Below are 26,442 nucleotides of genomic sequence, written 5' to 3'. Positions count from 1 at the left end.
GATAGTAAGCATGACCCTTACCAACAAAGAACAGGAGCACATACACACACACACACACACACACACACAAAAGCACTGTAGCAGCTGCTGTCTTTTTAAGACTGCTTTTCCTGCAGAGCAACCTGTGATCTTTCTAGAGAACCCAAGACCTACCCTCCCTATTCTTAACAGTCAAGAGTTGAGACAGTCACCAGACGGAACCCAACAAACAGGTTAAAACAACCCAAGATGTCTCCTAACCTTGCATAAACCAGAAAAGTACCCACACACGTACAGTTCAGCAGTGTTTAAGAAGAACGAAAATAATTTATTTTTAAGAATCTTTTGGGTGGGAGTAATCTGGCAACGACATTTACTCAGACTTTTTTTCTGTAGACAAATATTCTTTGACTAGCCTTGCTCCTTAAATACCAATGTTTTATGTTTCAAAAAGTGATGCTTTGGTTCCTAACTTAATTTCGTTTACTCAAGAAAAAGCAAAAACACAAAACAACCAAAAATGCATACCATAAGCCACAAGTTTTCTTTTTTTTTTTTTATGTCATCCCCAAATGCCGAACTTTCAAGTGCACTTTGGGAACTGGCGGTCTAATTAAACAAGGAACCAGTGAAGCCATTATAAACAATGATGCTTTACACTCCCAATAATCAATTGACGTAACGCTGTCCGACGCCTTCCTTTTCAGAGGACACTTTCAAATTTCACCGTCCCCACGCTGGGGTAGCCGAGTGAAACGGAGGGCGAGGTAAACAGGTAACTTCTCTGATCCTCAGCACGGAAACCGGGCGCTGAGGTCCAGAACACGATCACTCCAATATATGCCATTTTAGAAGCGGGCCTCGGAGAGTTACTGCCACATCGTAAGTGGCTTTAGACTTCGTCGTGTCTAAGACAACGTCTCTGGTGGTACCAGAGAACTACAGCATCCCGCGGACCTCTACGTGCCTCCCCGGGTCAGAGCCCCTCTAAGTGACACTACCCCACAGATCAAGGAGCGGGTGACTAGCGATGGACAAGACTGGATAGCTCTTGGCGTCTCCATGACTCCCCCGCCCCGAGTGCCACTCCGCTCTAACTGGTCCGGAAGAAACCCCGCCCCCCTCCTTCCTCCGGTCCCCACGATTGGCTTACCCACACCCGGCAGGTCAGCTCCCCGCCTTCGATTGGCTCACTGCCCCATCAGTCACACGCAGCAAGATTCGGGTCGGTGGGAGGGGAAGGCGTCGGAGGTGGTGGAGTGGGAGTGGGCTTAGAGGACGAGGTGGCGGAGGAGGGTGTTCAGGCTCGGTCCCCGGTTGGGGAAAGTTTCCCCTGCCAGTGACAGACCCCGAAAGCGTTAGGCTCAGGCCAGCTCCGGGACAGTGCAAGGGGCTCGGTTCCCCGATTCCCGCCCCTCAGTCCCGCAGGCCCCGGAAACCACCAGGGGGAGGGGGAGGAGGGAGGGACCATCTAACCAGGGACGGACCCACCCCCGGTCTCGGAAGAGGCGCCTCCGGGACTCCCCGGAGGGGCGGGGAGCTGCGGCCCGCAGCGACGACCCCGGCCCCCTCCGCAGGCAGCCCCCAGGGCCCGAGAAAGAAGTGTCCCCGGGCCGGGGGTGGGACTGTCGCGAGCCGGCCGGGAGGACACCTCCCGCTTCCCGCCTGGGGCCCTGCGGGCCTGTCTCCTCAGGGGCGGGGAGCAGGGAGAGAGAAAAGGGGGCGCTGGCGAGCCAACCCGGAACCTCCTGGACCGCCTCCCGCCCCCGGCCCCGGCCCCAGCGCGCCTCCTGCACACATGCCCGCACCCAGAAAGTTAAGTCCGGGGCGAGCCCAGCTCGGCGCCGCCGCGGCCGGCCCCCGGCTCCCCGCCCCCACCGCGGCCGGCCTGCGCGGCCCGAGCGCCCGCCGCCCGCCCCGCCCGCCGCGGCTCCTTCCCGGCCGCCCGCGGCGCCCCTCGCCCCCCGCCCCGGCGCTGACACGGCCCGGCCCGCCCGCCGGGCCGCGGCTCCCCCGCCGGCCGCCCGGACACGGCGCTTCACCTTCACACACCCCCGAGCACTTCCCGGGTCCTGCCTCCCCTCGCCCGGCTCCCACCCGCCGCTGCAGTCGCTCCGCGCTTCCATTAAAGAATGCACCTTCTCCGGATTCACCTTCCCGTCTCTGCCTCCCTCCCCCCGAGGGGGCAGGAGCCTCGGTTCGCGCCGACCCCGCAGCCGGCGGGCCCGCGGGCGCCCCGCTGCCCGGGCGGGGGCCGCACCCGCGCCCCCGGCCTCCCCGCCGCGCCTCGGCGCTCACCTCCGGCCGGCGCCGCGGGCTGCAGCCTCCGCCCGCCTAGCGCTCCGGGACTCGCCTCCCGGGCTCTCGCAAAGCGCTGGAGCGCCTCCTTTCTCTCCCGGGGACTCCGCGTCTCCCCGCCGCTTCCCGCCCTCCCCACCCCCCGAGCCCCAACTCCGCAGCTCCGCGGCGCCTCCGGGATGCAACTCCCGTTCTCCGCGCGCTCCGGCGGCGCGCCCCGCACACAAAAACAGCCCTCTCCGTGGTGCACGGCGCCGCCGGGCTCGGCGCAGGAAGGGCAGTCGCGGCCGGGGGTGGGGACGCGCGCCCCCCGCCCGCCGCGCGCCTCCCGCCCGCCCTCGCGGCCCCCAGGGAAGGCGCGGTTACCGGCTCGGGTCGGTCACGCCGTCAGGTGCCGGCTGCCGTCGGCGCTGACCTTCGCCGCCGAAGCTGTGGCTGAGGCTGCGGCCGCCATGTTCCCGTGTTAATAACTGCTGCCTGGTTGTTTATTTCAATGGAGATCCTCCCCCAACTCCCTCCTCCTCCTCCTCCTCCTCCTCCTCCTCCGCGTCTCCGCACTTGCGGAGAGAGACAGACCGCGCGAGCTCGCGAGCAGGGGAGGGGGCTCGGGAGCCAGGCCGTCCCTCCCTCCGCCTCCCTGGCCGTGGCCGCCGCCAAGTCCTGTCACTGGGGAAAGGACGGGGCGGAAACTTGCCTCCCGCGCCCCCGGGGAGGGGGCAAAGGTGGACGGAGGGTTCTCCCGAGAGCTGGCCCTGGCCGCGGGGTCCGCAGCATCTCCGTCGGCGGAGTCCTCTAAGAAGGCGACCCGGGAAGAGGTGAAGAGTGAGGGGAGAAGGGAGAGGGGACAAAATGGGTGACTGTGGTAGAGGGAGGGTGACCTATGGGTGACTGGAAGTGAAGAGAGAGTAAACAGATGACTCCATGGGAGGGCAAAGGGCAGTGCCAAAAAAGAAAGCGAGCGGATGGGACAGGCTGGTGCTGCAGAGTGGAGGCAGCGAGATCTTGGGGGCTGCACACCGCGAGGAAGATGCCCCGGACGGAGACTGGGGAGAGCCGAGCGCCAGGTTCTCCCGGGAGGAGCCTGCCGCCCGCGCTCCGGCCGGGCCCCACCGCCAGCAGCCTGCACCCCGAGGGCGCACCTCACACGCCCGCGCCGGCCGCTGCGCCCTGGAGGCGCCCCCAGTCCATCAGGTCTCCCTCGGTTCCTACGAGCATGGGCTTCTCCTGTTGCAGCCGCGTCTGGAGAGGGGATGGAGGGGCGCGCCTGTGGGAGGCGAGCTTATGGGGGTGCCTCCCGGCAACGGCATGATAAAGCAAAAGTGCACACTGTGTGAAACCTAACCTGGTGGAGCTTTCCCCTCCCGACGTGAGCCACAGAAGTTTTTTTTATTGGAAAGTCCACTTTCTAGACATCAAGAAGTGGAGTTGGGGGACGCAGGAGGCTTCCACCAAAAATTCGAGGAGAACCCTCGTTTAAATGTTACTTGGGTCCCTTTTATGCTTTGCAAAAGCAAGTTCTTCCCAACTTGTATATACGTAATTAGTCGGAAAAATAAGGCTTGTTTAACAAATTTCCTTATTTTTAGTCTCATAATGAGAAAGGTAACTTGCCGTAGACAATCATAATGTTTATTGAACACTTACTATGTGTCTGGCGCTGGGCTAAATGATTTAGATACGCTATAGGTTTTGATCCTCAAGCCTTACAAAGCGATGACCGTTTTTATCCTTCACAAAAAATTGAAGCTTAAGTAAAGTAATTTGTCTAGGGTCATCCAGCCCGGAAGCTGGAGAGGATTTGAGCTTAGTTCCGGTGGGCTCCAAAGCCCACGCTTTTAATGGTGTCTTTCACCTCAAATTTGTGGGAATACTACCAATTTTATTTGGGGAAAGAAAAAATATATGTGTGTATACGTGTGTGTGTGTGTTTGTGGATCGAAAATGTTCGGAAGGCTATAACAAGTCTTAGCACTGGGGATTATAATAAGTGAGTGTGTAATGGGGTACTTTCACTTTTATTTTGTACACTTAACTATGGTGTTTGAAATGTTTGCATTGACCACGTAGTCATTTAGTAAATTTTTAAAGATTATTTTAATTCTCTGGCATACCAAAATTATGTTCCCTGAAAACTCAAAGCTCTGCGAAAAATGGGGAGAAACGGGAAATGGAGGGGTTTGTTATGGCCTGTCTTCCACTCGTGCTAGAGCATTGTGTTCCTAGAATCAGGTAGTAGTCCCCTGAGGTCTGGCACATTGCTGGACTCTGATTTTCTTTGCTGTCCACCTCCTGCCCCCCAATTGCGACTTGTGATAAAAAAAAAAAAAAATTCTCCTTCTTGCTTTCTGTCCTTTTGTGGCAGAAGTCCAGAGTCCATCAGTCCTGTGCAACAGTAGATTTCACACTTTTCAAAAAGCACCCATGATATCGGTGCAAATAAATGACTCCGCATTGCGTTTCCATATTACTCAATAAAACTTGCTACATGCCCAAGATACACAACTGTTCCTACAAAAATAAAACAAATAAAAAAATCTGACAGCATACCATAATGAGTTCCATGTCCAGCTGCTCCTCGCTTGCCTGGAACCTTGAGGAATCATGTAACTTCTGCTCTCTAGGACGGTCTCTGGGCTCCCTCAGCACTTCGTGCCATCATTATAATCATATTCTGTCTTGTACTGAAGTTTATACATTTGTCTTTCTCTCAATAGATTTTAAGCTACTCAGGGCCCAGGACCATGTCTTGTTCTTGTTTTTACATGCCATGGCTCCTAACAAGGTCTCACATAATGTTTGTTATTTAACTGAATATATAAAATGTAAGCAATAGTATGTGGCCCAATCCCCCGTCACCTCCCCCACCTCACCCTCCGATACCTTGCTCATATAACATGTTTATAAACAATGTTCTCAGCGTTTTGAAAGAACTTAGATTTCTGTGAGACCTCAGAATAGTTAACATAAACTAGCCATAATTATTAATAAATTATCACTGTCATAATGTAAGATGAAAAGGAAGAAAAGTCAGTAATTAAGTTGACTAGATGCAGTCAAAGAAAAAAAAAGCAAAGATATAGGAACTGGGTATATTACCAACAGAGGACAACCCAATAAAGAAAAAATGTGGGTGAAATCATAAAGGGGAAGGAAATTATTGAAATTTAGTAGAAGCAGAAACTTGACAGACCATGGATGATTAGGCAAGTAGACAAACCGAAAGGAAATGTCAGCTGAATCATAAATGCAACATAAAGTAGTAAAGAAAATGATAATTTATATATTTAATAATGTGCCTAAGATAATCAGAATATGTGAATACTATAAGGCAAGAAATTCTATTTTGTCTGCCTTCTCCATTAAATTTCAAGATATTTTATACATAAACTACATAACATTGGGAGGTTTGATACCATTTTTGTATTATTAACACTACTAGCATGCATTATAATATAATGACAGGTAACACGGGATGGTAAACAGAGCTATAGAAGATAGGGAAATAAAACTATGAACTGGGCTTTACTACTTTGTGACCTTAGACAAGTCACTAAATAGCTCAGTTTCCTCATCTGTATAATTATTGCAAGACTCAACAAAAATGATGTACATAAATGTTCTTTGTTAACTGTCCTGCTCTTTATACAGATGTAAGGGCATCTTATTATGTTGACTAGATCTGTGTGTAGCAAAGTTATCTCTATTTTGGTGCATTCTCAAATCACAAAAGTAAAACCTATAGTACATTCTACCAAAAATGTAATCATTGGGAGGGGAATCAGTTAAAACATTTGTCTGGAAATTTGATTATTGAACAAAGCAGCTATTTGATGAAATGTTTTATTTTTATGTTTTGCTTCTCTCCAAATCCCTTAAATAGTATAGCTACCATAGATGTGTCTAATACAGGTCAAGCATGTTGCATGTATTTTTATTTCTAATCAAAGTAGCCATAATATGTATTATTATTTCTACTTTACATCTGAGAAACCTGAGATTCAGAGCAGTTGGCCTGTGCAGGATCGTACAGCTGGCTTTGCAGCATGGCCAACAGATTGTGCTTGGAGTCTGTTCTCCATCACTGAACATCTCTACTACTTTAAGCATTATCTTCATCTTTACTTCCTCAGGACCCATAATCATTCCTCGAACATAGTACATGCTCAATAAATGATCATGAAATGAATGAATAAGTGGTTCCCTTCAAACCACACTGCACACTGTCACAGAGTTCATATTCCCGCTTTTATTCTATTACGTTCCCACCTGAAAACACTTAATAATCCTTCATTGCCTACAGAATACAGTTCAAATCCTTTATATTCAAGACTCTCTTCAGTAAGACCCTAAATATTTTTTGTAGCCATATCTTCTTAAACAAAAATAGACACAAAATACATAATACACCCTCACTCATTCTAGGGTGTTCTGGAATCAGACTGGCATGAGTTTCGATCTTGGCTCTTAATAACTATATGAACTTAAGCAGTTTGTTTAGCCTCTCTGAAAATCCCATCCAGTACAATAAGGCAGGAAAATGAAAAGGAAGGAAGTAAAACCATCTTTATTCACTGATTATGTGATTTCAGACATATAAAATTCAAAAGAATCTATATCACAATGAATGTAAGCTCACAGGGTACAAAGTCAACACACAGAAATCAATTATATTTCTGTATATTAGTGAGAAACAATTGGAAAATGAAGTTTGTTAAAAGGTCATTTGCAAGCACATAAAAAACATCAACTACTTAGAAATATATTTAATAAAAGATGTGCAAGATTTCTACATTGAAAACTAAAAACATTGCTGATAGAAATTCACAAAGGCCTAATTAAAAGGAGAGATGGGTAGACTCAATATAGTTAAGATTCAGTTCTTCCCAAATTGATCTATGGATTCATTACAATCGCAATCAAAATCCTAGCAGGACTTTTTAGTGATAATTGAACTGCTAATTCTAAAATTTGTATGGAAATACATATTATCTAAAACAACCAAGGCAAACATGAAGAAGAACAGGTTAGGTAACTTACATTACTGATTTCAGTACTGACTATAGGGCTACAATAATTAAGGCACTGTAAGAACAGACAAGTAGATCAATGAACAGAATAGAGAGTCCAGAAATAGACCCACAAATTTACAGTCAATTGATTTTTTACAAAATCGTCAAAGAAATTCAATGGAGAAAGGAAAATCTGGTCAATAAATAGTACTGGAACAACTAGATATCAGTATGGAGAAAATGATCCCACCTCACACCATACACAAGAATGAATTAGAGATGGATCATAGACTTAAATGTTAAAAGCTAAAACTATAAACTTCCTAGAAGAAAACATGGGCTAATAAATACATTTACAACTTTGGGGTGGTCAAAGTTTTTGGGGTTTCTTTGGGTTTTTTGCTGAGGAAAATTCACCCTGAGCTAACATCTGTTGCCAATCTTCCTCTTTTTGCTTATGAGCCACTGCCACATCATGGCCATCACTAGGTGAATGGTGTAGGTCTGCGCCCAGAAACCAAACGTGGCCACGGAAGTGAAGCATGCCAAACTTAACCACTAGGCCACTGGAGCTGGTCCCAAAGATTTTTTAAATAGGACATGAAAGACACTAATCAGAAAAGAAAAATAAATGATAAATTGGACTTTACTAAAATTATAAACTTCTTATCAAAAAAGTGCCACTAAGGAAGTGAAAAGGCAGTTGACAGATCAGGAGAACATATTTTCGATGCACTTATTGGGCAAAGTAACTGTATCCAGAGTAAGTAACGAACACCTCCAAATTAATAATAAAAAGACAAACAACCCAATAGCAAGATGGACAAAAGAATTGAAAAGGCACTTTATAAAAAGTATGTGAATGGGGGCCAGCCTAGTGGCGTAGTGGTTAAGTTCAATGCGCTCTGCCTGGGCAGCTCAGGTTCATGGGTTCAGATCCCAGGCGTGGACATACATCACTCATCAAAGCCATGCTGTGGCAACATCCCACATACAAAATAGAGGAAGATTGTCCCAGATGTTAGCTGAAGAACAATCTTCCTCAGGAAAAAAGAGGGAGATTGGCAACAGATGTTAGCTCAGGGGTTAAAATGGCTAAAATGATAAAGGCTGACAATACCTAGTATTGGCAAGAATGTGAAGCAATTGGAACACTCACTCATTGCTGGCAGGAATATACAACCACTTTGGAGAACAGTGTGGCACTTCCTCATAAAGTTAACCATACACTTACCATGTGACCCTAAAGTTCTACTAAGTGTTTACCTAAGAGAATATTAATCTGGCTGATGGTTACATTTGGATTATGGTTCATCAAATTTATTGACTTATACACTTTGGATTTGTGTATTTTGCTATCTATAAATTATACCTGAACAAAGTACTATTGGCATTTTAAAAAATGGAGTAGGAGAGAAGTTCCCCCAATATAATGAAGTGTATCTACAAAAAGCCTATAACGAATGTAATACTCAATGGTGAAACATTGACAGCTTCTCCCTGAGACTGGAAAAGAGAATTGGGAATACAATTGCCACTATTACTGTTTGTATTCAGCATTCTACGAGAGAATCTAGCTGATATGATTTCTTTTAAAATGCTATAACTACTGCTAAGGAAGAAATATAACTGTCATTATTTGCAGATGGTATGAACGTTAATGTATAAAATCCAAAAGAATCAACAAACCTTTGGAATTAAATTTAAGAAAATCTCTGAAATGAAAGGTCAGTATACAAAATTCAATCGCATTTCTACATATTAGAAACAATTAGAAAATGAAAACTTAAAATGTAAATTGAAAAGCTGTTTGGCAATATCCATTAAAGCTGAGTGTGTCTGCTTTATGACCCAATAATTCCACTCCTAAGTATATATCCAGTAGAGTTCCTAACAGAAGAATGCATAAATTATTGTGTTTCTGCTCAATGGAATACTATATTGAAATGAAAATGGACAGACTCTGGCTCCATGCAATAACATGGATGAACAATATAAAAATAATCTTGAGTAAAAGGAGCCAGATTTGAAAGACTACTATTGTGTGATGTCATTTACATAAAGTTCAAAGACAGACAAAACTAATCAGTAGTGATAGATAACCAGGACAGTTGTTACCTTTTGTGGGGTAGGTGGTGCCTGGGAGGCACCTGAGGGAGATTTCGGGATGCTGAGAATATTCTCTTTCTCATCTGATTGGCAGTTACATGGGTGAGTTCATTTCATGAAGGATTTCGTGTACACCTCATTCAAGGTATACGCGTGACTTGTGACCCTAGGTATATCATACTTCAACTTGAAAAGTGTTATTGTTGTATGCATTTACTGATGTAGCCCTAACTAGACTGCAAGCTCCTTGAAGATGGTGATCATATTTGAGATTTCTTAATATCCCGCACAGATTTTAGTACAGTGGCCTCCTAAAATATTACTTTACATAGCATGAGTACATACAGGTTCCAATAAAGTTTGTTTAGTTTTAGTATAAGTACAAATAATAATTAAAAAATGCATATGTATGTACAAATATAATCAATTTAAGAAGTAGTGACATTTTTCCTACAATTCTCCTTTTTCTTATGTTTATCTTGAACAACTCCAAAATAAAAGTGTCTGTTAAAAGTAGAATCAAGGAGCAGCCAGCCCATGGCCAAATGGTTGCATTCATGCACTCCTCTTAGGCAGCCCAGGGTTTCGCTGGTTCGGATCCTGGGCACAGACCTAGCACCGCTTGTCAGGCCGTGCTGAGGCGATGTCCCACATAGCTCAACTAGAAGGACCTACAACTAGAATATACAACTGTGTACTGGGGGGCTTTGGGGAGAAGAAGAAGAAGAAGAAGAGAAAATAGAATCTAGGGGCTGGCCTGGTGGTGCAGCAGTTAAGTTCGCATGTTCTGCTTCGGCGGCCTGGGGTTCACCAGTTCAGATCCTGGACACAAACCTATGTACCACTTATTAAGCCATGCTGTGGCAGGCGTCCCACATATAAAGTAGAGGAAGATGGGCACTGATCTTAGCTCAGGGCCCGTCTTCCTCAGCAAAAAGAGGAGGATTGGCAGCGGATGTTAGCTCAGGGCTAATCTTCCTCAAAAAAAAAAAATTTACTTAAGGACATTCTTTCATTACAAAACAACAAAAGCCCATATTTAGACCTCGTTTTTCTTTTAAACTAAGTGTTAAAGTAAATTACTAATGCGGGGTTTTTTCTAGTTCCCTCAGTCCCTGATTTACGCATGGCCAACCAACCATCTACGATTGGAACTCCCTTCTCTTTCTGCCTCCGCCCAGAGTTTTTCCCACCCCTGTTTCCTTCTCCCCGCCTCATTACAGGCTATACAGCTGTTTCTTTCCCCCTCTTCACAGTGGTTTCATTTACAGTATCACCATTTCCTCCTAGCTGAGTCCTCACCTCGAGTGGCTTTCCCTCACTCTGGAACTCCTGCTGCCAGCTCCAAGATACGGCACCAAGCCAGGTCATTCTGAGTACGCTTCTGCAGGGCAACCCCATTACCCTAAGACTCACCCTTCTAACCTAGACATGCTCAGCAGAGTCCCTCCCCAAGGACAGCAGATTCAGTTCTGATTTTCTGAAGAAACACACACCTGATGGTTATGTGCTATTACGATTTTGAATGTCACAGGTTTTGGGAGTGCAGCTCTAAGAATCTAAACTCCTTGCAAAACCTTGTTTCCGTAGGAAAATATGTTCTGCCTCACAACCAATCAATGAAAAAGTGAACTTTTGAAATAAAACCATGAGGATTGCCTGTACTTTTCATCTAAGACTTCAAAGCTTTTCCCAAAAACATGGCTTTTTAAAAAAGCCTTTTGCCATAGCTAATAGTTATTAAAGGATTTGTTATATTCACAGCTAAGGAGCATTTATTAACAACCTTTGGACACGAAGTGCAGAAGATAATGCACAAATTATTACCAGTGGTATTGGATATGCTTCTTTCCATTTATTAGTTTAACAAATTTATTGAGCTCCTATTCTGTGCAAGGTATTATTCTCAGCACTGGAGACCCACGACTGAGCAAAACAGACGACACTCCTATCTTAATGGAATTTACAGAGGATGCGGCTCTGGTGACTATCTGTTGAATGAATGATTGAATGTGGCTAAGAAAACCCTTAGATGTGATAAATATTTACATTTTATAACATTCAGTGAAATTAGTGAACAAGGGGGTTGCAGAATGTAAATTAGGGGAATTTGTCCCAGCAATCAAGGTTAAAATATTTCCTGGTTCGAATGAAGCACTACTGGTCTGAGTGTTGGTGATCACCACCGGAAGGCCAGCACCTCTACAAGCCACCCGGCCCGCGCTTTGCAGAGCCCTGGTTAGGAGACAAGTGCCAGCCCACCGCTACCGCTATACGTTTGTGCAAATATAACTTTGAGACCAAAGTGTATTTTATCTACAAGTAATTTTGATTTACCATCTTAACTCCAAGGACTCAGTATCAGTTTACGGTGGCCTTATGACAAAGGACAAAATTTTACCAAATGTAACAGAGGCTTTAGTCTATAATTGGGGTGCATTTGGAATCCCATCTTCATAGATATTGGTAACGTATTTCTTCTTTGTGATATTACCTAGGATTGCAATTCCCTAATAGGAGATATATTTATATATATATATATATATATACACAAAATATATGTATATATATTTTTTTTTGAGAGAGAGAGAGAGATTAAATTTAAGGAATTGGCTCGTGTGATTGTGGGAGCTGATAAATCCAAAATTTGCAGGGTGGGCCAGCCTAGCAGAAGTTGTTGTTGCAGCCTTGAGTCTGAAGGCAGTCTGGAGACAGAATTCTCTTCCTTCTGGGGGGAACTTCAGTCTTTTCTCTTAATGCCCTCAGCTGATTGGATGTGGCCCACCCACATTATGAAGGGTCATCTGCTTTACTCAACATCTACTGATTGAAATGTTAATCACATCTAAAAAATACTTTCACAGCAACATCTAGACTGGTGTTTGACCAAACAGCTGGGCACCATAGCCTAGCCAAGTTGACATGTAAAATTAATTGTCACAGTCTGCTGCTTATCAACCTGACATTCATACACATCTCCTTAAACCATACTTAATTTCCAAATAAAGACAGTGACAAAGTCATACTTGCACCTAATGTGATACAAGGATCCAGTGTGCAACTGAGAGCACACCAATTCTTTCCCTAGTAGAGAGGGCAAAGTCTTTGGGTAATGTTCACCCTTCTCCTTGATATCCTGTAATTTAAATACTCTGATGTAAAGTCAACACATCTTGTGTTACATGATAAGGGGATACGGGAGGGAAGAAAACAAAGACAGATAGATATAGATAGATATAGATAGATACATATGTATATACACAAGCATATTCATAACGAAATAAGGAAGAAATATTTATAAAATTACAGTCCTCATTTCTTAACTGGCACATAGTCATAGTTGGTATTTATGACTACCTTCTTCTACTACCCATTCCGTATTCCTTTTGCCCTCAGCAAGCAACTTGGCTGGTTATAGTTGTTTACCCAGTAAGGTGACCTAAACCTTCATTCATGAAGCGTCTGGGCCATTAGTAGCCCTGCCTGCATTAGATGGTTGTAGTTTTCCATTGACTTTAATCCAGGGTGTGGTACGACGAGAAGCCCTGAGGGATCTCCTGAATTCCAGACATGCCCTTCCTTACCTCCATTGTGTAGTAGCAGCCCAATTTTCCTCTGGTAGTCAGGATCAATCACCCCAGCCAGTACAGTAACTCCCTTCTTTGCCTGTTAATTCAGAGGCATGAGAAGCCCAAAGTGGCCAGGTGGCAATCTTAACTTCCAGTTAATGGAATCATTGCTGCGTCTCCCAGTGGAAGCATTCTCCCCTTTGGAACTAAGACCTCTCGACCAACAGAGCATAAGGTCACAGGGAGAGAATGCAAAAAGTATCAGTGAGGGTGCCACTTCCATTTCCACCCCTTAATTCTTGGACCTGTGAATTCTGGCTATGGGAGAAACAGCACAGGATATTGGACCCCAAGTTAGAGCATATACAGGCTCCTGGAGAACCTTGCCCCAGCCCTGCAAGATAGCGCCACCTAACTGATTATATAACTGAGCCTTCAAAAGGCCATTCCACCATTCTATCAAGCCAACTGCTTCAGGATGGTGGGTAAGATGATAAGAGCAGTGAATTCTATGAGCATGGACCCGTTGCTCCACTTCATTTGCCATGAAGTGAGTTCCTTGATCAGAAGCAATGCTGTGTGAACTACCATAATGGTGGATAGGATAAGCTGTTCTGCGGCTACCAGTCCATCTCTTTCCCCAGCAACTCTTGTCATCACCCAATGCGCTCATGAACAATGTGGTCACAGTGGCAACATGGACTTCCATTCGCTAAGGCCAACCCAGCTATGGCCACCACTGAGGGCCGAATCTGCCAGCAGCAGAGACCCATCCTGAGTCTCAAATATGGCACCATTCTTCAGGGTGATCAGTCAGCCACCCGGTGGCAGGTTGATTACATTGGCCACTTCCATCACGGAAGGGGCAGCATTTTGCTCTTACTGGAATAGACACTAGCTATGGATGCGCCTTCCCTGCATGCAGTGCTTCCGCCAAAACTACCAGCATGGACACGTTTGCCAAGGAGCACTATCTCTTTGCTACATTTTATAAAAGAATATACATAGTGCTGAAACAGTAGTTACAACAGCCCAACTCGACTTTCTTTTGTGACCAAAAATCTAGTACTCTATTAGCAATATAGTAGTTTAAATAAACTTGCTCTAAATGCAAAAAAAAAAAATCATTCATAAATTAGTATTGGTTATAGGCATCCTCTCAGCAATGTGGTAGATGTGTGGTACCCAAGTGACTGCTGTGTTCAGCGTGCTTTCCATCCGTGTACACAATGGGCTGTCGGTGCCAAGCTGAGAAGTTTTAGATCCCTATGGCATAATTTCAACATTTCTTTATAGTATAGTGGAATTTTCTAGGATTTTATAAAGAACAAGATATCCAGCTTCTTTACTGCGGAAATTCTCCCAGTGCATTTGGCTTGATTTCATTCTTGGCTTTTTCTTGATTTTTACTTACGTTTATCATATGTTAAATTTTAAGTAGGGACGTTTTTGCAATTCTTTAAAAAGTTTTTATTCTCAGTTTTCTCACTCCTAAAATAATGTTTTTAAATGAACCGAAATGATATATCATATAGCATGTTTTAAATAAATAGTAAGTGACTTTTTGTAACAGTATCTATTTTAAGTACAGTGCTATTATGCATAATCTGTTTTCTTTTAAATTTGCCTTTTTTTTCTTCCCTTTAACATATCATTAACTTGTGATGTTCTTAACTACATTCTAACTTTATTTTGGAATGATTATGCTTTCTTCATAAGACACTCTTTTACTTTCTTTTTCTTGCTCTTTTTCCGTTCCCTACAAAGTATTTCTTTATAATTTTTTTTAAAGATTTATTTTTCCTTTTTCTCCCCAAGCCCCCTGGTACATAGTTGTGTATATTTTTAGTTGTGGGACCCTCTACCAGTGGCATGTGGGATGCTGCCTCAGCATGGCCTGATGAGCAGGGCCATGTCTGCGTCCAGGATCCGAACCAGCGAAACCCTGGGCCACCAAAGTGGAGCGTGCGAACTTAACCACTCGGCCACGGGGCCGGACTCCCTATGAATTATTTCTATTCTATTCTTGGTCTGTCCTATTGGCTCTTTCTTACATATTTTTATTGCTTATTTACTTTTAATCTATCTCTGTAAGTATCTTTTCCTATAATTCTGAATGATTTAAGCATCATCTATCAAAATGAGTTTTTTTCATCTTTTACACAAATGTTTAATCAGTTTTCATTTGTCATTTCAAGGTACCATCAGATTTGACCTCAATTTCAAACAACTTCCCATTTGCTATTGATATAACTACGGTGTTTGTCTACATCTTATTTTCTTTACTTTCAATTAAACATGAATTATTATTTTCTAAGTTCGATTTAGAGATAATGCGATACAAACATATTCTATTAATGTGCTTGAAATTAGATTTTAACACATTCCTTCTTCAGAGGAAGCCCACACCTGCCTCTATGGTGGCACATATGGCACGTCACCATATTTCCTGAAGCCTTTTTTTTCTTACCACTGTATTGTAAGCCCCGTGAAAGCGGGGAGTATATGTAAATCTCTGGCGTCTGGCACAGTGCAGGTTTTTAATGAATAAATAATAAATGAATGAATGAGAACAGTTGATTGTATAATTTCAGTGGTCCTGTCCAAAAAAACACTTCCTCTTGCCAGCTCCAAATGACACTCCTTTGGCAAAGGTCAGATCTTTCCATTTCCCAACTGGACTTATTTTATAACAAAAATATCCTTAGAAAAATGCATTCGTTTTCATCTATTCATCCAAGGGAGAAGTGATCCATCCTGATTGAAGATGAGAATTATGTCCCCATCTTAGCAAAAATAAATTATGAGCCCCCAGGTGATTTTAAAGTGCAGGAGAGGTTGAGAACTGCTATGGTAAGATAGAGGTAACTGGTGGCAGTTTCTAAGGAGCCAAGAAAGAAGAAAACTAGTATCTGTAATGACCTGTGGCAGAGGATTCTTTGTTGGGGAGAAGGGGCTGGGAGTTTAAGAGGAGCCAGCTCTTCCTTCAGGAGGCTGGAGAGCAAAGTATTTTTTAAAATATCTATTGTCTTGAAAAATTAGGAGGAAAGATTGTAAGCACTTTGTTTCTTTCTCTTTTTTTGGTGAGGAAGATTGGCCCTGAGCTAACATCTGTTGCCAATCTTCCTCTTTTTTTTTTTTTCCTGCTTTTTCCTCCCCAAAGCCCCACTACATAGTTGTGTATCCTAGTTGTAAGTCCTTCTAGTTCTTCTATGTGGGATGCCACCACAGCATGGCTTGATGAGTAGTATGTATGTCGGTGCCCAGGATCCAAACCAGCAAACCTTGGGCTGCTGAAGCAGAGCATGGAAATTTAACCACTATGCCATTGGGCCAGCCCCTATAAGTATTTGTTTTTTTTTTTTTTTGAGGAAGACTAGCCCTGAGCTGCCATCCGTGCCCATCTTCCTCTATTTTATATGTGGGACGCCTACCACAGCATGGCTTGCCAAGCAGTGCCATGTCCGAACCTGGGATTCCAACCGGTGAACCCCAGGCCGCCAAAGCAGTATGTGGGCACTTAACCGCTGCGCCACTGGGCCAGCCCCAATATAAGTACTTTCTAAAGAGGCAAACTTTGAAGAGGAAAGAATTTTAAATTTAAATTTAAAACTGAGGTCAGAGATTCCAACAAAGGCTAATAAAAGGGCCCTTTGAGTTTTGTTGGGATTTTAACAAAAATACTCCACAGGCTCACAAATACAGCAAATGTATTGAATATACAGACTGAGAGAAAAACGTAAAGACTAAAAGTTGACACAATGGAACTTGAGAGAAGAAAAACTGTTTTAAAGAATTAGTCGTCCCCAAATTTGTGTCTATGCTATCATTGCCACAGCATAAAAACTGTAAGTGAATGTGGATGAGAAGAAAAGAAGAGAGACGTTAAACAACTGGTACGTTTAGATGTATTATTTAAACTTGAAGCCTGATGTTCTGGTTCCTTTGCTACTAACTTGCTGTACCTCCTTAGGCAAGTCTCTTCACTTCTCTGGGCCTCAATTTCCTTATATGCAAAATGAGGGACTTGAGAGCTTGAATGAAATTAGTGCTTCTTGCAGGATTTCTCTAAAAGACTAAATACACACACCTCCGGGCTCAGCGTGGGGGCAGCCTGAAGGTCCCAATGCAAGTCCAGATCTTTTTGAAGTCTCCTGTTTTGTCTTAAGAGCTCAAGTCCTGGTATGTGAATTATATCTCAATAAAACTTTTTTCAAAAAGTTCCTGTACTTTTGGGGACGGCCTGGTGGCACAGTGGTTAAGTGTGCACATTCCCCTTTGGTGGCCCAGGGTTCCCCGGTTCAGATCCCAGGTGTGGCCATGGCACCGCTTGGCAAGCCATGCTGTGGTAGGCGTCCCACATAGAAAGTAGAGGAAGATGGGCATGGATGTTAGCTCAGGGCCAGTCTTCCTCAGCAAAAATAGGAGAATTGGCAGATGTCAGCTCAGAGCTGAGCTTCCTCAAATAAAAAAAAATGTTCCTATACTTTTTATTCCTTACTATTCTTTTTTTTTTTTTTTGAGGAAGATTAGCCCTGAGCTAACATCTGCTGCCAATCTTCCCCTTTTTGCTGAGGAAGACTGGCCCTGAGCTAACATCTGTGCCCATCTTCCTCTGCTTTACATGTGGGACGCCTGCCACAGCATGGCTTGCCAAACGGTGCCATGTTCGCACCGGGATCCAAACCAGCGAACCCCAGCCACTGAAGCAGAATGTGTGCACTTAACCGCTGGCCACCAGGCCGGTCCCTGAAGTTGTTACTTTTCTTTTGATAGCTATACAATATTTGATCTGATAGCTGTACTCTAATGTATTAACTGCCTCCTAATTGGAGATATTCATATTCCAGTGCAGCGTTTCAACCCCACACTGCCTTAATTCCTTCTGCTTGGCTCCGTGTAAAGGCTGAGATTTCTTTATAGTTTCTCATTGAATTGAATCCTCTAAAGTGCAGAGATTGTAAGATGAAAAAAATTTTTTCTCCTACTGCTGCAGTGTGTTGGATGGTCTCTTGGTTGATGTAGGCTGTAATTCACTCTTTCCTGAGATCTCACTGCTAAAGAGGGGGAAAGAAATTAACACTCACTGAAGCTCTGCTCCATACAGGCTCCTTTGTAAAGGTTATCACATCATCCGCCCAGTAAGATAATGACTCTATCCCACTTCATGGAATAATAAGCTGAGACTCACAGGAACCAGGTAACTGGCTAATGATGTGTAGCACTAGGGTTTAAATTGGGTGCCATCTCCCCCAGATCTGTCCTAGGTGGTCCTGTTCAGCACACTCTGGTCCCACAGCCGCAACAGAGCGAGCACCCATGCACTCCAACACTTCCCTCTGCTTGCATCCATTTGCCAATCTCTTTTCTTAGCAGTGCAATGGTCTCTCCTGCGATTAACATCTTATTTTTTAATGAGGCTCCCTGGATGCACAGCTGACAGTTTGTTTTGAAAGGATAAATGAATGAAGGATTATTTTAATGCTTAGAGCAGGGGTCAGTGAACTTTTCCTGTAAAGGTCCGGATAGTGAATATTCTGATCTTTGTCCCAAATGCTCAACTGTTGCCCTTGTCATGGGAGAGCAGCCATCCACAGTACTAACAAATGGGCCTGGCTATGTTCCAATAAAACTTTATTTAGGGCCACTGAAGTTTGAATTTCATATAATGTTCATTTCTCACAAAATATTATTCGTCTTTTGATTTTTAAAAAAATCTATTTAAAAATGTACAAATCATTCCCAGCTCATGGGTGGTAAAAAAAGGCCTCATGGGCCCCAGTTTGCTGCCCCACCCCCACCCTGCACTGTGGGCCAGGTGTTCAAATGTAAGGCTTGCTGTGGCCTGCAACTGGAGGAGTGATGGGGTTGACGTGGGTCACGCTCCACGTGCTCTATTTGGACAATTGGAAAGGATGTAGATAAAACAGAGATCTCAGCCAATGAACCCCTAATTGTACGTTAACGTCTGTGTGCTGAGGTAGGTAGTAAGTGACGCCAGAAATGCATCTCCTGGAGCCCAGGCAATAATGAGTCCCGACCAACAGCAGTGATTCAGTCAACACTCCCATTTCCTGCAAGGCACCCTTGCGCTAAGGATGACGTGTCTCGTTATTTCCACCTAAATTCGAACCGTATCTCTAAGAGTCTCACTCCCTGGCCTCGGTACCTTGGTTCTCCCTTTTAAAGACTGCCCATCACCATTTCAGCCACTCCCTCCTGTGGCCGAACTTTAGACTCTAGAGCTTAAACTGGCTCCGCTCTAAACCCCTCGCCCCCACCCCAATTCCTCCACATTCCTACTCTCTTTTACCTCGCTCCTTTTGTGGTCTCAATTCCAGCCATCCGTCCGCTCCATCGGAACCTATAATCAATTAACCAATTGCTTCTATTACCTGTCACTGTCCACTCGAATCAAATCGTCACTTTCCTCCTTATCCAGCCTAAACTTCAAGGGCAACCCCCACACTATCTTCCTTGCTTACGCCCTCAGAGTCTGGTTTTTAGCAACTGGGCGGTGCCTTTAACTCAGAAAACAATGGAGAAGATGTGGAAGGTAGTCCCGTACCCTCCCCCAGGATTGCACTGCCCCTGAGGGCGGTCCCTCCCACCAGAGCCGGTCTGGCCTTACAACGCTAGGGGCCCTGGGTGCCACTCTGGCTGCGAGCATTTCTCAAAGGCCTGCCTGCTCTCTCGCCTGGGTCTGGGTCCACAACTCACCTGCTCTACCAAGCACCACGCCCAAGCCACAATCAGAAGAAAAACTGTGAATGGAGCTGGGTTTTCCAGAATTATCTGAACCAATGTCTCCATTTCCTTCGACTCTTTCAAGTGTGTTTTTCATGGAATAAATCTAGGCAGAGAAAAAAATCGTATACCAGGTACACAGCAAAAACTCTTCTCTATATTTGGATAATTTGTGCCTTCTGGGCCGAGAAGAGAGATGACCTAATACTTCCTACCGGGAAATAACAGGTTGGGAAATAGACAGTGATTCTCATCCGTTACGACTGATAAGCCCAACTAGCATGCTCTTCAAAATACTGAACGTATGTCAGAGCAAGCGAAACGTATAAATGACATAACGCAATTCTGATGATCCATGAAAGCATTCATACTAAAAGAAAACTAACCCAAGAGAAAAATTAACTGCTTTTAAATAGAACTGTGAGATTAATAGATGAGAAGGTATTATACCTCGTTATGTTTGATTTTTGTAAAGCATTCATATAGTTACATGAAATTGTACTGAATAAATCAATTCAAATTGACTTGGTTATGGGCGCTAGTAAATAAGCTAAGAAGTGATTAAAAGACCAGTAGAAAATGTGGTCTTGCTTCAAGTTAATGACATGCACGGAGAACTCTCCAATACCGGGCGTGCTGTTGACTAGAAAGCTTCAGTGCGTGGCTCCTTTGTCTACCCATTCAACATTATTTGACGTGGGTTCCTGGAGAGCGGAGTCCACGAGTAGACATGTATTTGTCTTTTCATTTCTTGTGCCTAGTGCTGTGTGTGGCACGTAGTAAACTCAATAAATGCAGCTGGGATGAACGGTGAATGAATATGGTGGTGACGATGAGACCCGGCAAAATTCTGAATTGTCTTTTAAACCATTGAAGAAAGCCTTAATTATAATCAGTGTGTCTTACATTCTGATTATTTGAATACTGTTAATCGATATTGTGTCAAATGGTGAAGGTCTCAATTTAATGTGACATCCTTATTTTCTCACCCAACTGAAAATTAGAGTTTATTGACATACTACTAGATGGTAGATCCAGTGTTAATATTTTGAAAAGTGGCCTTGAAGGTAATAAATACCTTCAGTTTTCAGTGGGAAAAATGGAGAGCATCTCATTAAAACAGAGAAACTAGTAAAACTAGAAATAAAATGAAAATTAACCTGAGATATGTGAATCTTTAAATATATAACTTTTACTTTGAAAAGGAAAATTAAAATATCATCAGGTATAGAATTATATCTGAGTGCAGTAGTGAAGTATTCACATGAATACCTTATTAAAATCAAATGGGTAAAGTATAATACCTTCTTTTCATTTGTTAATCTTACACCTCTGTTTAAAAGCAATTAATTCAATCTCAGATCAATTTTCTTTTGAAAGGATTAATTTCATTGGTCAGCAAAATAGTGTCATGTCATTTACACATTTTAGTACTAAAAAACAAGCAAATAGCTAAATAATCTACTGCTTGAATGTCCTAAAAGCCCTTGCAAACTGACAAGGTTATAGGAAGTTGAGTAGTTATTGCCCATAATTTGTACAACCAGGTGCACCTTCCCTCGGTCTCTGGCCCCTGTTCTATTTCTCTCAACTTATCAGAGAAACCATTTCTACTGAAAGTTGGCTGTAGGAAAGAGATGCCACGAGAGGAGGCTGTGACCCCAAATTCCATGACATATATGTGAGATTCCTTCAGCATGATGCCAAACCGCTGGCTTACATTCACCTTATAGGAAGTCAAACCAGACAGGGGACAACTGGGTGTTGTGGCTTTTCCACGTTGCTATGTTAGGTACTTTTAGTTAGGTATAGACAAATGTCACAAATATATGCCACAAGAACCAGTTTACATAAATCTACCCCCACTAAACCTCTTTCAGTGAAAGTGGAAGGCCTTAGATCTTTTCATTTTTTTGGTGAGGAAGATTGTCCCTGACCTAACATCTGTGCCAATCTTCCTTTATTTTGTATGTGGGATGCTGCCACAGCATGGCTTGATGAGCGGTGTGTAGGTCTGTGCCTGGGATCCAAACCTGCAAACCCCAGGCTGCTGAAGTGGAGCACATGAACTTAACCACTATGCTACAGGGCTGGTCCCTAATATTTTAAATAAAATATACATTAATATCTGATTACAAGGGCATAAAAATATGAGAAAAATAGTGAGAAAATTAACATAGTTCTTATGCAAGGTTGATAAGTATATAATATTTTTCCCTCAAAGAAGGTGATGTTTTTCCCCTCCAAGTTTTAAGAATACTTTTGCTGTTGTACATATAGAAAAGTGTTTTAAGGAAAACATTGCAATGTATCTCGAAATCTTTAATTTCTTATTTTTTTTTGAAGATTGGCACCTGATCTAACTGTTGCCAGTCTTCTTTTTTTTTTTTCTTTTCTGCTTTCTCTCCCCAAATTCCCCCAGCACGGAGTTGTATATTATTAATTGTGGGTCCCTCTAGTTGTGGTATGTGGGACGCTGCCTCAACGTGGCCTGACGAGCGGTGCCATGTCTGCGCCCAGGATCCAAACCAGTGAAACCCTGGGCCGCCAAGGTGGAGCTCGCAAACTTAACCACTTGGCCACCGGCCCCTCGAAATCTTTAATTTCCAGCTGTTCTACTGTCAGTGATGATGGGAGACAGGAATTAGCTTGGTAGTGGGCCTGGAGCGAGGGGGCTTCGCAACTATTCTGTAGGGCAAATTGCTCAGCAAGCAATATGCCGTCTCTGTGGAATCTAACAAAGGACATGCTGAACTAACTTGCTAAAAAAAAAAAGACTAGAATAAAAGATTTCACTATATTTCAGTTACTTACTGTGGGAAATGACTACATATGTTTCGTGTGATTTTCAGTCTAACATAAGAAGAATTACAAATTTATCGTGGTTGACGTCAATGTTTAGTCATTTTGGATTCTCTGCATTTCAAAACAGTAACAATTTCAAAACTCCCAAATTGTAATTTTACTGCCTTATGTCAGAACAGGTTTGGCTGGGTCAGGCTACATGTAATGCTAATCAGGTTACCCTGAGGAATCAGAAATGCAGAATTTTAAGATGTTTTGTTGCAATGCTCTAACAGGCTCCGTTCTTCCATTTGTATTTGAAGCCTGATGAAAATGTGTGTGTGGTGGCTGTGTGTGAGTCTGGCATCAGCCTCTGGGATTGTTCCTGCCAGATGAAGGCTCTCTATCTGCCGTGGGAGCGTGGCTGCCCCAGAAGGTGACAAGCCTTTGAATTAAGCAGAGCTGCTTGCATGTGTCCCTATGAGAAAGGAGTACTATAAATGTGTTACAATTCCACTTAAAATATGCATCTTTCTTTCTTCTCCCTTCATTCCTCCCTTTCATCTTTTCTTTCTTCCTTTTTTATTTTTAAATTTATGCTGCTTTCTAGACTAAAGCCACTGGATACACGTGAGGGGCAATTTCTCCCCACATTGTGATGGTTGTAAAAATCATCCTTAAGAATCCTGTTTGACATCTCGCTCTCTTCTTATAGGACACGGAAATTTAAATTGATTAAATATGAATAATGGGAAATGTGAAACAGTCATAATTAATTGTAAGTGAGGAGTCTAAAAAATAGTAAATGCGAAGTTTTAAATTTTAAGCACCAAATTGAAGAACAAAAGGATTAAAGACCAAGATCATAAAGATATCAGCAAAAGAGGATTTGTAAACTCAGTGTAAGATTTTAGTACATTTTTAATTTTTTTGGTTAACCCCTTTGCTTTTGCATTTTTTAATGACAGCAGGTTGCAGCTATGAATTGTAACAGAGAGCGAGCTGAATAATACATAGAAAACTATGCTTGCCTTAAGTAAGCTTTCCTAAACTTTCTAACTTACATCGCAAATAAAACGAGGTAAAAAGGAAAACCTCTTACCTCTTGAGGAAAATGGTGGAGAATCACAGTCACTTGATAATTACTTTTACTTTAATAGTCACCTTTCCTTTTACAGCAGAACGACTTTTTTTAATACCTTTATTAAGGGATAATTGGCACACAAGAAATCACATGTGATTAAAGTGTGCAGTTGGGGCCTGCCTGATGGCGCAGTGGTTGAGTGTGCACTCCGCCTCAGCAGCCTAGCATTCCCCGGTTCGGATCCCGGTGTCGACTTACCGCACCCCTTACCAAGCCATGCTGTGGCGGGCATCCGGAATATAAAATAGAGGACAATGAGCACAGATGTTAGCTCCAGGCCAGTCTTCCTCAGCATAAAGAGGAGGACTGGCGGTGGGTAACATCACCTCAGCTCAGGGCTGATCTTCCTCAAAAAAAAAAAGCGTAAAATTGGATAAGCATTGACGTGTGTGTATATCCTTGAAACCATCACCCGGATGAAGACGGTGAACATTCCATCACCTCCAGAACTTTCTTTGTGCCCTTTGTAACTCCTCCATCAGATCCTCCCCAACCGCTTTCTTTACTCAGGGCAACCACTGATCTGTCTGCTGTCACCACACGTCAGTTCAGGATTACTTTTCTTTTTATTTTTGGAGAGGAAGATTGGTCCTGAGCTAAACTCTGTTGCCAATCTTCCTCTTTTTGCTTGAGGAAGATTGTTGCTGAGCTAACATCTGTGCCCATCTTCCTCTGTTTTATATGTGGGATGCTGCCACAGCTTGGCCTGATGAGCAGTATGCAGGTCTGTGCCTGGGATCCAAACCCATGGACCCCAGGCCGCAGAAGCAGAGTGTGTGAACTTAACCACCACGCCACTGGGCCAGCCACCAGGATTACTTTTAATAATCTATAACTAAACTAAAGTCATCCTTTTCACTCAATTAAAAAAAAAAATTCTTTTGTTTCCTAACTGGAAGAGAAAGTATTAATGCTAGAGTGAGGAGGATGATACCCAGGTCATTAGAAAGCACTCTTAATTGAGTAATGATTGTGCAGATTATTTTTCGTACTCCACAGCCTAATGCTAATTGGATTAAAGAGTAAAGAATCTAGGAAATGAAGTAGAAGAGGAGGTGTGTTGATTTTGATAGATATGTTTTCTTCCCTATCTCATCTGCCATCGTTTTTCTTTTTTTTTTTGTCTTAAGATTGGCACCTGAGCTAACAACTGTTGCCATTCTTTTTTTCTCTGCTTTATCTCCCCAGATCCCCCTGGGACATAGTGTATATTTTTAGTTGCAGATCCTTCTAGTTGTGGCATGTGGGACACAGCTTCAGCGTGGCCTGATGAGCAGCACCATGTCCGCGCCCAGGATCCGAACCGGTGAAACCCTGGGCTGCCGCAGCAGAGCGTGCAAACTTAATCACTCGGCCACGGGGCCAGCCCCATGCCATCTTATTTCTTATTAATAAACGGATTTTTAAAAGCCGGCCAAAAATGGAGATCTCCACTGATAAATGTTCAAATAAACTGTATATTTCTTATTAAAAAAAGAAGCTGTATGTTGGAGTTCTATGTCAATAACAAATAAAGTGGATTGTTGCAAATGACTTTAAAACACTTTCTAAACTCTACCTTACAAAAATACAAGTTTATTCTGATCTACCATTTACAACACATAAAAATTATGTTTCGTATATTAAAGACTGGCTGAGGATGCTAAAAACTATAGCAGTTCAATTTTGGTTTGTGAAATTCTGCTTATATTTTGTATTTTGTTTTTAACTAAATAAATATTTTTCTAATGCGTGTATAATAAATAATTTATTTCTATCCCTTTCCAATATACCTTCTTCTGTTGAACTTGAAGGTATGTGGCTACATTTTGAGAATGTTTTTGTAAGATGTGACATGCAAAGTTAATTCAATACTTCATTTTATAAACAGCACATTTTTCATTCTCTTGACACCACCAAATGAAAATGCTGGACAGCGCGACATAAAACAAAAATAGACCCAGCCTGTTTGGAATCATAATATACGTGGCGCTAATGTTACTTATGGATTACCACAAAAGCGGTTGCTTTTCTTACTGCAGCTCTTCCACTGGAGCAAGAGGCAGAAGCACCGAGTTTGCGAAAAGCAGTCGTACTAAAATGCTCTCACGTGGTGAACGCCTCTTCCATACTCTCATGAAGCAAATTAGTCTTTCGTGATGAATGAAGTTATTAGTTCTTTGGGCTATGTGTATTTCAAGCCTTGAAAATGCTCAGGTAATTTTAATACCAATAAATCTATGTAGAATACATGGCCTAATCTACATTTTATATATGGATTTGTATGTGAATTTTAATTAAAATATGTTCCAGACAGTCTATTAGTTCCAACCACTCTTTACATAGTTTTGACAGCTATGGCAGTGACCCAACCTAATTTTACAATTCACTAAGATAGTTTTATTTATATATTTCTGATTTAAAAGATATAGAGGAGTGCCCCAATTGATTCACATATTGAAACACATTTTTTGAACACTCTGAACATGGCACTAGACTAGAAATGAAGGTGCATTCAATCGAAATAGTAAATGGCAAATGAGAGTGTGTCCTTCAGATGAACACACACAATAGGCAAGAAGAAGCATAAGCCAGTGGTTGAGCAGCAAGGACGTAGGTGGGTATAAGGATGGGGCCTATAGAGGCACTATAGTTACCCAACTTGCTAGTATTGGTAATTGAAAGAATGCTGCAAGTCCAATTTTACTACTAGTTTCAAATTTACTACCAATTTTCCCAATAGTTGAGACCAAAGTGGATAGTTTGGATTTACAAATGAAACATTTCTGTGGATCTGGTATGGTGGGAAGTACAGGACTTTGAA

The 26,442-nt window shown here is 42.9% G+C and overlaps 2 protein-coding genes, 1 long non-coding RNA gene and 1 pseudogene across 17 annotated transcripts in view; 2 read left to right on the top strand and 2 right to left on the bottom strand.

Moving 5' to 3' along the window:
- The window catches only part of LOC102148423 (carbonyl reductase [NADPH] 3-like), a 128,209-nt pseudogene extending 126,887 nt beyond the window's left edge, over positions 1–1,322 (top strand).
- The window catches only part of NCOA2 (nuclear receptor coactivator 2), a 267,580-nt gene extending 263,971 nt beyond the window's left edge, over positions 1–3,609 (bottom strand). For 2 of the 15 annotated variants that reach the window (XM_070221451.1, XM_070221459.1), the window contains exon 1: positions 2,972–3,166. The gene's annotated coding sequence lies outside the window, so the exon portion shown is untranslated. Of the gene's footprint in view, positions 1–1,132; positions 1,671–2,117; positions 2,237–2,277; positions 2,573–2,643 lie in introns of those variants that run through there. The other 13 variants (XM_014727956.3, XM_070221458.1, XM_023648482.2 and 10 more) reach the window with 10 other exon arrangements.
- LOC138915661 (uncharacterized) lies at positions 1,344–2,105 on the bottom strand. Its single transcript, XM_070222695.1, has one exon. The coding sequence runs from the start codon at positions 2,103–2,105 to the stop codon at positions 1,344–1,346; it is 762 nt and encodes a 253-aa protein (XP_070078796.1).
- Positions 2,832–25,860, top strand: LOC138915379 (uncharacterized). Its single transcript, XR_011421241.1, has 3 exons — positions 2,832–3,092; positions 8,932–9,013; positions 24,828–25,860. It is a non-coding gene; the product is annotated as an uncharacterized lncRNA (long non-coding RNA).
- The last annotated feature ends 582 nt before the right edge of the window (positions 25,861–26,442 follow it).

This window comes from Equus caballus, chromosome 9 (assembly GCF_041296265.1).
Source record: "Equus caballus isolate H_3958 breed thoroughbred chromosome 9, TB-T2T, whole genome shotgun sequence".
In the NCBI taxonomy this organism is placed as follows: domain Eukaryota; kingdom Metazoa; phylum Chordata; class Mammalia; order Perissodactyla; family Equidae; genus Equus; species Equus caballus.
The sequence above is the reverse complement of the archived record's forward strand: the minus strand, read 5'-3'. Positions and strand labels throughout refer to the sequence as shown.